We start from the raw sequence: 16,481 nt of genomic DNA, 5'->3' as shown, positions 1-16,481 counted from the left end.
AATGATTCATTCAACACTTTCATACACATTAGTGAGGTTTTAGATGTAGTTTTTAGAGAGAATCTCTCCTCTCTCTAGGATTTTAGGTTTTTTAGTTTTATTTCTTCTCCAATTCATATTTGCATGTTGCTTTAATTTAGTTCCTCTTCTACATTCTATTATTCTAGCACTTTAGTTATCTATTTCTCTTTGTGATTTCCTTATTTTGCTACTTTAGTTTATGAATTCTTCATGTTAAATTCAATTTTCTTTTAATGCAATTTGAGATATTTCATGTTTATTGCTTCTTTCTTCAATTGTTGTTATTGATTCCTTGCAATTGGTTGTTTAGATTTAATATTCTCTTATTACTTTTCTATGCTTTTATTTTGTACCTTCTAAATGTTTGATAAAATGTTTGGGAGGATTTTAAATTAGATTTTTGTATTCTTAGCTTGGATTGAGTAATTTGAGACTCTTGAGTTATCAAAACTCATTTGTTGATTGGTACTTGAAGATTGCCGGTTAGCTTGAACTTCACCAAAGCTAGTATCTCACTTTGAGTTGACTAGGACTTGTGAACTCAAGTTAATTGTATGTACTTGACTTTCCTCCATTGGTTAGAGGTTAACTAAGTGAAGGCAACTCGCACTTACCATCACAATTGACACTGATAATAAGAATAAAACTTTTAATTATCAATCCTTGCTAAGAGCTTTCTTAGTTACTAATTTATTTTCTTTTTATTTACATTCTTTGTTTATTAAACTCAAAATCCAAAAAGATACAACCTCATAACCAATAATAAACTACACTTCCCTGCAATTTCTTGAGAGACGACACGAGATTTAAATACTTCGGTTAATTTTATTAGGTTTGCTTAAGTGACAAACAAATTAAATTTGATTGAGGTTTAATTGTCGGTTTAGAACTATACTTACAACGCGCTTATTTTTGTGAAATTTTTTACCGACGATTTTTCCCCATCAAGTACATTTAAATGTCTCGTGCTAAAAAATTGTATCAAATCATGAGAAAGTATAAAAGTCAATGCATAATACCTTTTTTTATAATTATATTTTTTGTTTGTAATTTGTATTTTACCTATAAACATGTTTTACATATCAATTTAACATATTATAGGTTATAAACCTGGTTGCACTTATGTTAACACGTGTATTTCGATGTAGGAGTGAAGATCCAATTTACTAGTTTATGCCTAGGCATTTTATAGTAAATTTATCCTTATAATATTTTTAAAATATTAGTTAATATTATGGGCCAATATTTTGTACGAATATACTAATATATAGAGAAGTTCTTACTTCTAGACAAAATCATGCCATGTACTCACATGAGTAAAGTTTAAAATTATCAATTAAAAAATAGTGTTAAAAGTAAAATACATTTTGATTTAACAAGTATTTTTCTATTTGCAGCGATATGCTTTAAGTAATAAATATAAGCCGACTGAGGTTACCTATGATTTTTTTGGAGCTTATATGTCACAGAAAATTAACCATGTCATTAGGGTACAAATGATCAATTTGTTTCCCATTAATATACTATTTTCTAATGTTTATAATGGTTTAAGGTTAATTGCAGATTTTTATCCATATCTATGAGGATCCACATCGGTATCACTACAAGAAAATAGAATATTTGTAACAAAAATTTTGTATCAAATTTAAAATTGTTACAAAAAATAATTTTTTGTAATAATAATTAGTGATTGTCACAAAAGAATAATGTTTTGTAACAATATTACAAATTGTTACAAAACATGCTAATATTTTATAACAACCTGATTTTTTTATTACGAATTATGTTAGCTTTTGTAACGAACTATTGTTTCGTTACAAAATATTATAATATTTTGTAACAAAGAATAAAGTAGTTGCAAATATTTGAAATATTTTGTAACAAAATATTTTTTGTTTCAAAAACTTCGATTATTTTGTAACAAAAAATTAATTTATCACAAAATTCAACATTATTTGTAACAAGTTACTTGTTTGTCACAAAATATAAGTATATTTTATAATAAAAAAATTATTTTAAAATGTTAAACACTTTGAGAGTAAAAAAATTGTTTATATAATTCTTTTCAGAATAATTTTAATTTGTTTCAAAAATTAAAATATTTTACATATTGTTTATATTTATTAATTTTTAAAAATTGTAAATATTCTTTTAAAAAATTAATATATAATTTTTATTAATAATCAGATTTTTAATGTTAACTAAAAATTAATTTGTGAAACTTAAAAAAATTTAATTAAATTATAAATATAAATAACAATAATTAAATATAAAAGAGAAAAAACTAAGATACACAAATATAATTTTAAGTAATTAAAATTCTTATGTAATTTTTTATAATTGGTTATTTCATATGATTTGAAATTAAAATTTAGTAATGGAAGCATTATATAATTTAATTTAAGTAATTTCTATTATGAATAAATTATAGTTTATTTTATTAAATTGAGCTCTAAGAGATTAATTTATTAAAAATGATTAAATTAATTTTTATAAATACTTTAAGTTTAAGTTAATTAATGTTTATGTACAATTTTTATTATAATTAGTTATTTTATATAAATTGAAATTAAAGTTTTGGTAATAGAAAAATAATGAAAAATTATATCAATAATCTGAATAATTAATATTTTCGGGTTCAAAACTGTATTTTATAAAATGTGATTAATACGTTTATTTTATAATTTAAATTAAAAATAATTATTTAAACTCATTGATATATTGATAAATAAAATTTTACACGTTATGAAAGTAATCTTTTATAGTATTAAATTTAAATTTTAAATTATTATTTTATCTCAAATATTTTGTAAAATTATTATATTACTTATATATATTTTATCTTAACTTAAAATTCCTAAATTAAAACCTAATTTTATAAAACATAAACCTATACATATATTCAAAAAGGAAAGAAAGAAATAGGGGGGAGCTCGAAGGGGAAACGGGAATCAGAAAGCGAGGGAACCGGGAGGGAAGAAGGAAGGGGAAGAGGGAGACGGCGTGATGGGCATCACTGCCACCGGCGCCGCCGTCGAATCACGACGGGGGAGAAGGAGAGAGAAGCAGAACCGCAGAAAGAGAGATTGACAGAGACGTTCAGGCCGTTCGTTCGTCCTCGTCGACGTTAGTTTCACTATCGTCGAGCTTGAAGGAGAAAGGGAGAGCGACACTGACAGAGAGATTGACGGAAGCCAGTGAAGCGCGTGAGAGAAGGGAAGCCGATTTTGTCATCGCCGCCGCACCCAGTCGCGTCGGTCGAGCTCGCCGTCGCTGGAGGTGAACCGGTGTCGCGTCCTTGCTGCCAGAGCCACCAGCACATATCAGCCACTAAATTTCAAGTCACAAAGTGCGCAAAAGGAACGCCAAACTCAAAAGTCTGCTCAACCTTCAACTTATCCTCAAATTGAATTGCTTGATGATGAAGAGGAAATTATTTTTGTAGCCGGGTATGGAGAAAATCCAAGTTCAGATTACTCAGTTGTGAATCTTCCAGAAAACGACATGGGGCCACTAAATTAGGGGCAACATGTAAGTAACTGATGTAGTTTACAAAAGTAGTGTGTCAGTCTTTTATCTGATATAGAGTAACATGTAGTGTTGGCTTCTATATGAACCTAACTCGGAAGAAATAATAATTTGATTGGTGTGAATTTTAACCAAAAAATCTATTAGAAAGTTGGAGCATGTTCATAGTTATTTCTATGCTTGTGTCTTTTTGTAGATCTTGTAACGGTACAAAGTTTTGAGAAGAAGAATTAAATATTCTTGGATTGTTATGTAAAATTGTGCTCATTTCATTCAAATTGGCATTGCAACCATGATTTACACTTGGATCTTTTGCCTTTTAATTTAAGCATAAATCCAAGGTTGGGTAATGAATAAGGAAGTGAGTTGAGATGTAGCTGAGATGTCATGTTCTAAATGGAATGAGTATAATTTTGTCATGACAGGGGAATATATAATAATTTTTGTATCCATTTTATGTCTTAATTTATCTCCTTTTCTGTTTTTATGTTTTATCTGTTGTAAATTTAGCTCTTTTCTGTTGATTTACACATTCAATTCAACTCTTCTATAACTAGTTCTTCTTTTTTCTTCTTTATTTATAACTTTGATGTTAGGCCTTTGGTTGAATGCGCTGGGTTGTTCATTTCTTGTGAGCATGGCTTTCCTTGTCTGTCTCATTATCCTCCCTTTAATCTTTGGTAAGTAATTTATTTCTCATTCTATATTGTGGATCATATAATCCAAATTGATCTTTTCAAACATCATAAAGGGACTATTTATGTTGCGCAAAACTGAACTTTTCTGGATTACTCTCCTATTTCAGTGCAAGGGAAACCATCCAAGGCTGTTGTTGATACTTTGGAAGTTATTCTTTTCGGGTTTGAATTTTTTATTATGACAACTATTGAGGTGTTCAAAGAAAAATTTGAAGAGCAACGAACACGGCAAGAGAAAGAATTAGATCGAGTGAAAGCTCAATTGGAAGCTCAACACGCCATTGTGAACTCATTCATAGCGCGCTTTGACAATGAAAGAAACTAGACAATTAAAGGTACCCTAAAATTGCTTATTATGATTTAATATATATTCATAGATGATTCATATAGTTTAATTGTATATGGATAATCACCTATTATTTGGTTTGATAAATTTGGTTGTGTATTGGCTGAGAAATAAGTAATGAATTAGTTGTTTTTTATGGAACCGTAGACGGTGAAAATTAAATATCCAAGTTTTAGGAGAGGTTTTGTCAAAATTTTTCTAAAAATTTTGGATAAAAGTTAATGAAAAAAATTATAATTGGTGTTATATCTTATTTCTAATTTTTTGTTTTGGTTTCTCATTTACAGGAGTGCTAAAATGGTGACAACATCCTATCTAAAGGACTCAAGAACATTTTGATTCATAGAAACACTAATCTATGTTAGACTTTTAACTTTTGGTTAAACTTGTGTAAAAAATATAACTTGTAGAACTAATCAATGTAGTCACTAATGTTATTTTGTTTTAAAACAATTTTAGTTAAATGAAGCATGTTCGAATTATCTATATTTTTACATATTATATAAATGTTGACTTGCTTAGTAAAGTAGTTAATATATCAGTTAATTAAAAAAATAATTTGGTAAATTATGCATGCAATATTTATTAAAAAAATTATTACAAAATAAATATTGTGCTTTTGTAACTAAAGAAAAAAATATTACAAAATCAAGTTATATTTTGTAACAAAATTTTATGATAAAAAAATATATTGTCACAAAATATTTTGAAGATTAAAATTTGTTTTCACTTTTGTAACAAATTTTGGTTTTTGTATCAAAAAAATTTGTTAGAAAATATTACTTTGAATTGTAACAGTTTCATTTTTTGTTACAAAAATTTTTTGTAACGGGACATACTGCAACGACCCATTTTTTTGTTACAAATTTCTTTTGTTTCAAAATTTCGATTTTTTGTAACAATTTTTTGTTACAAATATTGCTTTTTTTATAGTGTATTTGGTTATTGTTGACTTTACAAGTTGTTGCCTAATCTTATTGGATTCACTCTCTTGTGTCGAAAAATATCAACAACGCAAAAGGAACGTAATTAAAGTGGTAATTATTTGTTCTAAAATAGTACTCAATCATCTTGAATCACTTAACAATTTAAATAACAGTTTATTGTAATTAGTACTTGTAATTAATTTAAATCACATATAATTAACTCCTGTACATGCAACTTATTTGGAAGCGATCTTAGATGTTCATATTTTTTATGATAATAAGTCTAAAGTTATAGATTGCTCTGGATTTTAGTCTATCACATCTCTTGGTCTACTCACTCAAAAAAATAAATAGTAAGTCTTCTCACTATTTTCTTTTGAATATTATAACAAGTTCAGTAGTTTATATCTTGCATTTATATAATAACTATTTATTAAATGCTTTATATCTTAGGAATGATAGTAGAGTTTTGGTGGCGAGTTGGATGAGAGAATGTAATTTAGACGCTGACTTCAAAATTTAGGTAATATCTATAATATTTGTATTTTTAACATTATTTTTTCAACACGCTTTTAATTATAATTATATTATTGGTGTTTTAATTAGATTAATAACTCCATACGAATGAGACTTGCTGTGGATCTAATTTTAGAGGAGTACAACGATTTTAGTCCTGTAATCTAAAAGAATGCTTGAAAATATAGGAGTAGGGTGAAAGTAGAGCAAGAAGATATTTGAAAATGATGAATATTTTTTTTTTAAATATTTTTACTATTTTTTTTAAAAGTCAAATTGTTGAATTATTTTTCATTAAGTTATATACTAATTTATCCTTCCTCTATATGTTACAATTCTATATTATTAATTTCTTTAAATTTTTCAGTTATATGACAAAGAAAATAATATAAGTTATTAGTGACCTATATATTATTGTAACTAATTATTACTGAGTATAATAGATACAATATAACTTAATCAAAAGAATGAGCAATAGCAAAGTTCAAACATATCCTAAATTTATAAGATACAATTGATCTATAAATGCACAAAAAAAAATAATGACCTACTAATCTAAAGAATCATATTGAAAAAAAGAATTAGACCATAATTACAAAAATTTGCTATTAACCAAGACCAACTAAAATCTTGGACCCAGGATTGGAAACTTGTTAAAACCTTTACTTGTCCAAATGGCAAAAGCAACAACTTTCAGTCACTTCTGATGTAATGCAATATTATTGAAACTAGCAATCTTTGAACCATTAAGCATACTTCTCCACAAACTCATTTAGAAAATCAACAAGCTTGTCTTTATTGACGTTTGATATCATCACCACATGTACTATATTTTTCTGGCATACTTCAGTTTTGTTATCTGAACACACAAGGCATTAGACACCCCACAAATTTGTGGTTGGAGACTCTAACACTACTAATGGATTTTTTAAAAGAAACTCTTGGAGCCTGATATAATTTTTAAATGCAAGACAAATAACAAGCTACAGTAGCATAGACAAGGTTATGTGCCAGAACCAAAATGCTATAAAAAATAAAGAATTACAACAAAAGTACAATAATACATACGAGTTCCAATTAAAAAAGAGAGGAGAAAAAAATAAATATGCATTCAATATCACGTTTCTAAAATTTAAATATTTCTGAAATTTAAACTAACAAATTTTACAAAAGATATCATGAGATAAAATTAATCAAATCCCTTCAGGAGTGCATCCTCGTCCAAAACTATACAAGCCAACATAATTTTTCTTGATTGCTCCATTGTTGTATACTAATACGGTGGAAAGATTTCGATCTGAATAGTTAGAAATGTAATCAGTTGATATTATGTTGACAAATTTTGTTGCAAGATGTAACCAGTTCTTCAATGAATTGCATCAAAATCTCACATTCAGTAATGCTATCAAAAATAAAAGTATAATAGATTTCATCAATCAGCACAAGAAGCATAACAATAAGATTAAACAAATTTGGATCACCCAAATAATTTATAGATATTATATGAGGACGTGTGGTGTTTGAAAACATTTTCTAGAATTTGAATATAGAAATGTCATATAGCATACTTATCTTTGTAAAGGATGACAACTATCCAAACATTAGAGAGAGCCTGTAAAACCTCTAGAACGAAACTAGATCATGACTTGGGAACCACAGATTCAAACCTCAAAATTTTAGCTGCTTCCTTGATCTCAGCTAATCTCTTTTTCCTGTTAAAGCATAATGATTTATATCATAAGATATAGAATAAGAGCAAGACTTAATCTACTTACACCTCATTCATTACTCATTCCATGCCAAACTCTCAATTCAAATCTTAACGAACTAACCAAGCATTAAGATAAGTAGACTTTTTCATATCTCCATAAAGGATATTGAACTCTCAGAGTTTATGAAGTCCCTAAATTGAATTTGCAAGTTATAGTTCACAATTCAATTTTATCTACGCTTCATGACTTCAAATGAACTCTAGAGTTTGATATCTTTGTTCAAGATTATTTGTTATAAATCTTAAATTTATCAAACTAAAGCAAAACAAACCATGATTACTGGCCAAATTTCAATCAACAGAACACAATCTACCAACAACAACTACTATTATTCAAATAGCTGGGAACAACTATATTTAGGGGTGGTAACATGCACCCTACCTGCAGGTATCCAACCCGACTCCACCTAGTCGGATAGGGTTGTCAACCCAATTTGCAGCGAATAGGGTAGAGTGCAGGTAGGATTCTCGTGCAGGTCGGGTAGAGTTCGGGTTGAACCTCAACCCTATCCGACTAACTCGCACCCTATATATGTATATGTTATATACTTATATAAAAAATATGTTTCAAATAGATGTTGAATCAAAGACTTCTCACTAAATACAAAAAATTTTTAGCCACTAAAAGAAGATCATTAATTAACAATTTAATACTTTTTTTTTTACATAAAAATCAGTTTTATTTTAAATTATCATCAAGTTATATAATAACTTTGCATCTTTTTGTAACCCGTGGATAAAGTTGGATACCCGCAGGTTAAGAACGGGTAGGGTTAGGATTGGGATATTCTCAACCCACAGATAAGGTAGGGTTGAGTTTATATAAAAATCTCAACCTATGGGTAAGGTTAGGATTGACTCCAAACCCGACCCTACCCTACCTATTGCCACCCCTAACTACATTGATCAAATGACGCCAACAGTACTATGTCATACACCATGAATTGTATTTTAGTTCTTGTCCTACTTCCACAATAGAGGTTAAATTTTAAACATGAAAAAAATAGGAACCTTATTCAATTAGAAATTAAAATAGTTTCTACCAACAAAATTTCAACAATGAAATTCAATCATTCAAGCATAATCAAGGACTCCTAATCCATTTTGAAACTTCTATTTGAAAACTGGTTTAGTATAAAATACTTTTGAAATCAAAACAACATTCAAGTAAAATTATTAAACTCAAATAAATTTATTGCCAATGAAAATTGTATTTTTGTACACTTCTCAAAAGGCATATTCTGAAAAATGAATTTATAAAGATTAGGCCATGGATAGATAAAAGAAATGTTACAATTTACAAATCTCAACAATTTTTTAAGACGTTCTTTCGCTGACAATGATAAAAGATACCTGAAATAACAAAAAGAGAAAAGATACAAAAGACAGAGATAGGTGCATTTGTAGATACTTTGAGAAAAAAGATAGTTGACAAAATGATCACTAGAACTAAATTAATAGAATGACAGTATCTTTTAGAAGTTCCTTAGATGAAATATGGGTGTTTATTCTAGGTCATAGTGCAATAACAGTCACAATTTAAAACATTCAAAAATTTACAAACTTGATAGAGATAAAAATGAATACAGCTGCGACAGCGACCCGGAATTTAAGCGGTGATAACGACTATAAAAGCAATCGTGATGATGCTGGCTGAGTACAGAAAGAAATTTTAGTAGAGATTTTCTATTCTTCGAATTTGAAAAGAATGTTTAGAAGAAAAGAAAAAAATTAAAAAAATTAAAAATTTTAAAAAATGTCTAATTATAAATGTTTTCAAAAAAAAATTTATAAATATTTTTATAACAATTAATGATATTCCCACACAAAAATAGAAATAACGAATCCGTGGCAAAAAAAAAAATCAGCCTCGTATTTCTTTATTTTCTTATAAAATTTTATTTTTCGGAAGAAGCTCCCTAGCTATTTTAATTTGTAGTAGCTCCTCATTGTTTCCATTCATTTTTGACGGTCAAATATGGTGTTGTCATCCGCTATGAATATAACAATTTAAACATAAGTATGATTACAATATAGGACCCGAATTAACAAGCTATATAGTCATGACGAAGTAGATTAGGCCAAATTATTGATTGATACACAACATAGGAGTAGAATTTCTAATAATAATATAATATAATATGTTATCTACCTAACTTTTCACTTCTAAACGCTACTAATCTTCAATTGATCTCGATCTAAAAAAGAAATTGGCATGATTAGTGCAAAAAATTTGGGAAACAACCGAAAAGAAAAGGAATATCGTATGAAGGGTGTTATTAGCTACAGCTTTATCCTTCATATATGTCATGCAAATTTTTTTTAACGGTATCTTTTGTCCGACGAATTAGACTAATTCGTTGTAAATTAAAATTCTATACAATGGTTTGATAATAATAAATGAATTACGGGATATACAAAATAAAATTTGAATCTCAATATTTATTTAAACGAACTAATAAATTAATCACTTAACTAACTTAAATTAATTATATATAAATTGTTAGATACCATTTTATATTTTCTTAAAATACATTTAATTTTTATAATCTAAAAATAATTATAATTATTTATTTTTATTTATAAGAACTAAAATTTTATATAAAAAAGTAAAAGTGATGGATTACTTATTTTAAAATATACATTTATTAAATATATTTAAAAGTGTAAAAAATTGATTTTCTTAACTTGAGTCGCTTTCTAATCTTTCTCATCTCCCACGCCAGATTGGAACGAAAAACAATTTTATTTTGGGTATTAAAGTGATAAAGTTGGCTTAGCTGTGGGACACAAACGCATCTGCTTCTGCTTTCTCATCCACATGTAGCTTTCAAATCTTACGTTATTGCTTTCGTCATCACTTTTTTCTTTCATTGGACCTTGCTTCCTTCCCTACATCGCAATTATTATTCGTCTTTGAAGGGTTTTCAAAAATTTCCAGTAGTTAACGCCAGTACTACACACTTCATAAAAAATGTTCCACTTCCATGCATATATCATATATAAATGCTATTTTTTTGATTTATTTAAGTAAAATTATATGTTAGGTAGTGGACATGTTTTCTACAAGATTAACATCGCATTTATTATTGGGTGAAATAATTAATACTTGGATGTAATACTTATGTTAATTATGGAAAAATTACATGAGAAATAATAGTAAAATATTTTAAAAAACTTTATTTACAAGGTGATACAAAGTTAGACATATTTTTGAGAACTATTTTTTAAAAAATTGATTAAACAAATAAAAATATAAGCATTATATTATCATCGTATTATATTAAATATATTTAATATATTTAGTTGTTACCTTAACAGATTATAACTTTTTTTTGAAACATAAAAAGTTTAACACATTAGGGTGGAGCAACAAACAAAGACTCAAAAAATAAAATCAAACACAATGAATATCAATTTTCTATTATCTCTAACATTGTCATCAACAACAAAAAAAATTGATGTCAGATCATTTCTTATAGTTCAAAAACATCCTTTATTGTATTTTCTTAACACCTACTTTTTTTTTGTTAAAAAATCTGTTATTATGTTTCACCCAAATATTCCAAATCACTATAAAGAATTCAATCAGCAATATCTTCTGCTCCTCTTTTTTATTATGCATGCCAATCCAATTCTCAAATATTCCTTTCATGGTTCCTGGGACGACCTATGGTCTCTCAAAACACATCAACCAAGCGCATCATACATGCCACGCAAATTCACAGAAAAGAAACAAATGATGAACAAATTTCATATCTTTTTTACACAGGACACGTATATTGTCACTCTGATGAATCATGCCTAATCTACTCAACCTCTCTTTCGTATTCACCCTGCCGATTAGAACAAACTAACCAAAAAACTCAATTCTCGGAGGTACCAGCCCTCTCCAAATTGAACTTGTGAAACTGTAGATCGTAATCTCCTCCGAAAGAATCTCCGATTGTAACATCTGCATAAAAGAGTTAGTAGAAAAAATATTTTTATTATCAAATTTTCACACTACATTATCTTCTCTACCATTTGATAGTTTCACCAATCTTAATCTCTCATGAAGTTGATGAATAAGTTTCAACTCCCATTGGAATAATTCTCTCCTCCAAAAAAAAATTTTAAATCCATTCTAATCCATTCCAAAACTTACTATCCCCATTTTTAGTTAAAAAATTATAACTAAAAGCATATATTAATTGAACTAGCTAGTACCTAGCTATCCGAGAAAAAAAGAAGTTGAAACAATATAAATAGATCAAATTAATATTAATTATGATTGTTCAGTAGTTTTCATCTCTTATAGCTATTTATAATAAATTATTCAAGCCATTTTGAATTCCGGGAAAATTTGTAAATTATTTTAATCCATTTTGAAGGAATTTTATATGTTAATTAGATCCATGGTTGTGGTGAAGGACTTGAACATCCTATTTCATTCTCCACAGCGAAAAAATATTTGTTGAGTGATGAGAAGTTAGAGAAAGGTGATGATGCATTGGGGAAGAAGTTATCCATAGGCAGAAACGTGAAGGGAAAATAAATCTTTGTTTTCTTTATTTTAGGACCTGTAATGTATCCATATTCAATATTTTATCTAATTGATTTAAGAAATTCTTAATAGAAAATAAACTACTCAATCATGTCCTTTGTTTTTTTTTTTTATAAACTAACTATAATTATGAACCAAAATAATTTATAATATAATTCATAATCAATGTTTCGAGTGTCATCCAGACTAGATATCCTATCCAAATGAAGTATATATTTTGTGCAATTTTATAGTTTTAGTGGACTAACACCTGGCATTCTGAAATAATTATTTGGCTTTATTATTTATTGGCAATAATGTAATATTATTAGAAATTGTTTGAGGGACATCTCAAGACCCAAGTCAGCCTCTCTCCCACCTAACAGAATTAGATATTTGATTCTTATATTAATTAATCCTTTTGACTTGAGTAAACCCTATGTATGCTTTTGATTAAGTTAATAACAAGTAGTTTGATAAGAGACTTAATAATATATCTTTGTCTTAAATAAATAATTAAATTAAAAAAACAAAGCGCTCACGCTTCTCATGAGACTTGGTCGTTTTTGGATTTTTATGGTTAGACTTGAGAAGAGAATTATAAAAGATCAACATGTATAATAAGGAAAACGCTCTAGAACCTAAACAATATAAGGTGAAGAACCCGTTAATTGAAGTGCCTCACATGGTCACATGGTATGTTTGCTGAACCAATTTAAAATTAATCAAATTCAAAGAATTAAATTCATTCTAGTATAATTGTTCAACGGCATGGCTTTGCTAGTCTGACGTGACTTTTATGCCCAAGTTGGTCCAACTTTAATTCTTTTTCTATAAATCTTTAAATTATTTTTTCCAATTTCATGCAAAGTTATGGATTATGGAATACATAAGAAGAAACCGTCAACAAAATGGGTTACATAGAAACTAGTATTTCTGTGATACATATATTCATTTAAAATATATCATGTTGCTATTGCTATTACTATTTATAAGATATATATAGTATAATTTATATTTCAAATGAATTTTTCTATTTCACATATATATATATATATACACACACACACATAAAGTCATAGATTTAAAATTTCGTTGAGAATTTGTAACTTTTTAGTGCTTTCTAGTTTAAGAACCTTAATTATTGTGCTTCTAACATCCCTAAGCAAAACCCTAAAACTTATAGGCATATAGTGGTTTAATTACTGGGACTCAGCGATGTCACTCTTGAGTGACCACAAACAAGTAAACATTGGATTTATATTGGGTGCTTGATTCAGAAGCGTTGGTTTTATAAACTTGATATTGACTTAAAGGGTTCGGTGACTTGAAAGCTATGGCAATGTTAATAACAGAAATAGACATGGTTGTCGAATATATAAGTGTAAACATAGGCAAAAAAAAAAAAAAAAAAAAAATCCTCCCAAAAAGGCAAATGTTGCCCTACAAATAACGCCTCAATCTCTCCTTCATTGATAGTGAAAGATAAAAAAGAAAAAATTATGGTATAACTATGCACTATATATGCAAATTCTAAACTTTAAATTAAACCACTAATAAAAGCGCGCCTCCATGCCCTTTGCATCTTATATGGGAACCACTAAATGAAGGAGAAACCATATGCATAGAACACAGATTTAAACCGCCCAAACCAGTTGACACACTTTAATGCACCTGAAAACTGAAATCACAAGAGAATATAACCTTGTCACCTAAACTGAGCCAAACCCACAAGACTATAAGAATGGAAAAAATCATAAAGTTGCATTCACACTTCACAGATCCGTTAGGAAGCTTCCTCTGAGCATTCAGGACCCAGCTAAGTCCTATCTTCGGGACCAATAGCCAAAAATATTTGGACAAGTAACAACGTTGACACGCAGCACATTCGAGTCAATCCCTTAAAATTCTTGAGGTGCAAATTACATTTATTGAAGCTTGCATGATACATTATAGTTTAAGCAAAGAATTAAATAGCCATTTCAGTACACAACCCTAAGGAAGAGAGTTAAAACGCCAAGTGCCAATTTCCGCCATAAATAAGGCACCACATTGTTAATACTTAATACATAAACATCTAATTGCATTGATTAGGTTAACTATGCTAAATAAACAAAGCTATTTTTCAGTTTTCACCATCCAAATCTCCAATACACCCTCATTAACAACAATAAAAGAAACTATGTGACAGAAAATACATAAAAAAAAAAAAAAGATTTTTTAAAAAAAAAGGAAAATACAGTCATCCATTATCCATATCTATCCCCTTCCCCAGATTTACAAACAGATCCTAGCTAGGCCTTCATATCCTGAACCCACAAGAGGGGCAAAAAAGGGAAAACAAAAAAAAGGAGAAAGGAAAGGAAAATTGGGGTGTGTCTGATCTCAATTCTCACATAACCTTCCATGACTCCAGAGTGGGGAAACTCGAGAAAGTGTCAAAATCTGCAGAACCGAGAGAAGGAGAAGCATCCACCAATCCCATGGGCTGGGAGAAAGGCAGTGGGCCTGAGACAGAAACACCGGGCCCAGCAGAACCCGAGTTCGGGCCCACAACCTGCTGCTGGTGATGGTCCAGCAAAAACGCTGACGTGTCCAGCGTCGGCAGCAAGCACGCTGCCCCGGCCGGAAACCTCCCTCCGCCGCCGGAAACAAGTCTCTGAGGCTCCGGCTTCAGCACCGGCGCCATTGCAATATCGGCCGCCGCTCCGCCCCCGAACCTCACGCCGGTGACCTGCTGCACCATCTGCCGGAAGTTCGCCGGGTCTGCCGTGATGAACGTCGTCTGAGATCGCTTCGACGCGCGTGACTTCCGTTTAGTAACCCTCCCTGTTGCCGGTGGAAGCGTCGATCCGCGGCGCTTGGGAGCAGATTCCTGATCGGAGCCGGCGGAGATGCCGGAAACTGTCGGCGTGGAGGCAGCGGCAGTGGTAGCGTCGGGCTTGGGAGATGCGATGAAGGGAGAGAGGACGTCGTCGCCGGAGATGGATTTTTGAAGCGCCTTGGTTAGGGTTTCGGCGTCGCGAGCTATGTAATCGGCGAACCACGTGTCGAGTGCAGGGCGAAAGGCCCATGACTCAATCAAATTCTCGGATGACGCCATAGTGAAAGACTGAGAGAGAGTTTTTGTGCGTGTTGAATTAAATACGAAAGAAAAAGAAGAGAATTTGTATGAAAATGAAGTGATAAATAAAATAAAGAAGAAAAGAGAAGCAGTGGTGGTTACTGGTTACTCAAAGGAATAAGTAGAATTTGTTTGCCATGGTGGTTATGGATGTTTGTTGAGTTTTGTTGTGTTGTGTTGTGGTGTGTGTGGGGGAAGGAAGTGAGATAGGAAGGAGAAGAGTAGTGGAGAGTAGGGTGATAAATAGGGAAGGTTGCAAGGGGTATTTTGGGGAGGGAGGAAGAGAGAGAGAGAGGACAGAGGAGAGGGGTGAGAAAGAAACCGCGTTGTTAGGGGGACGAGAAGACACGCGTCAGATTGTCCGTACGGAGTGCTGTGAGCTAAGCTGATGTTGATGCTCAACTTGGCGGACTCCCACTCCGACTCACAACCTCCCTCGCTATTTCTAATTCTGTAAATTACGAAAAATATATTTTAGAGATTGAGGAATTTTTTTCTATTGTAAAATAAAAAAATATTATTATTCGAAAACAATTATTCAAACTTTAATTTTTTTAATTTATTTTTTTTAAGCAAGTTTTTTGTATCTCGATGAATTTTAAATTCTTAGCGATAGGAACTCAAAGCATCTCTCTCTTTTCCATTAGAAGAAATTAACTTTAATTTTGATTGTCGTCTCATTTAATTAATTAATTAAAATACTTAAAATAAATGTAATTAATTTTTTTTAATAATATAATTTAAATTTATAAATTTAAAAATAATTATTATAATTATTAATAAATTAATTATTATTTAAATAATTAATATAAATTATTAATTAAATAAAAATATAATTATTTAATATAACTAATTATTATAATTATTATAAATTTAATTATTATTTAAAATAACTAACCCAACAAAAAATTATTTTGTTAAATATAAAAATTAAATGTATTTTTTTATGTAAATAAATTTAATTAATTATAATTTATTATAATAATATAAATAATATTTAATATTAATTATGATATAAATAATTAA

At 29.5% G+C, this 16,481-nt stretch overlaps 1 protein-coding gene across 1 annotated transcript; it reads right to left on the bottom strand.

Annotated features, from left to right (window-relative positions):
- Positions 1 to 14,358: 14,358 nt before the first annotated feature.
- Positions 14,359 to 15,887, bottom strand: LOC107604706 (calmodulin-binding protein 25). Its single transcript, XM_016306353.3, has one exon. The coding sequence runs from the start codon at positions 15,432 to 15,434 to the stop codon at positions 14,724 to 14,726; it is 711 nt and encodes a 236-aa protein (XP_016161839.1). The 5' UTR covers positions 15,435 to 15,887; the 3' UTR covers positions 14,359 to 14,723.
- Between the last annotated feature and the right edge of the window lie 594 nt (positions 15,888 to 16,481).

Source organism: Arachis ipaensis, chromosome B6, assembly GCF_059453495.1.
Source record: "Arachis ipaensis isolate K30076 ecotype BB chromosome B6, ASM5945349v1, whole genome shotgun sequence".
NCBI lineage: Eukaryota > Viridiplantae > Streptophyta > Magnoliopsida > Fabales > Fabaceae > Arachis > Arachis ipaensis.
The sequence above is the reverse complement of the archived record's forward strand: the minus strand, read 5'-3'. Positions and strand labels throughout refer to the sequence as shown.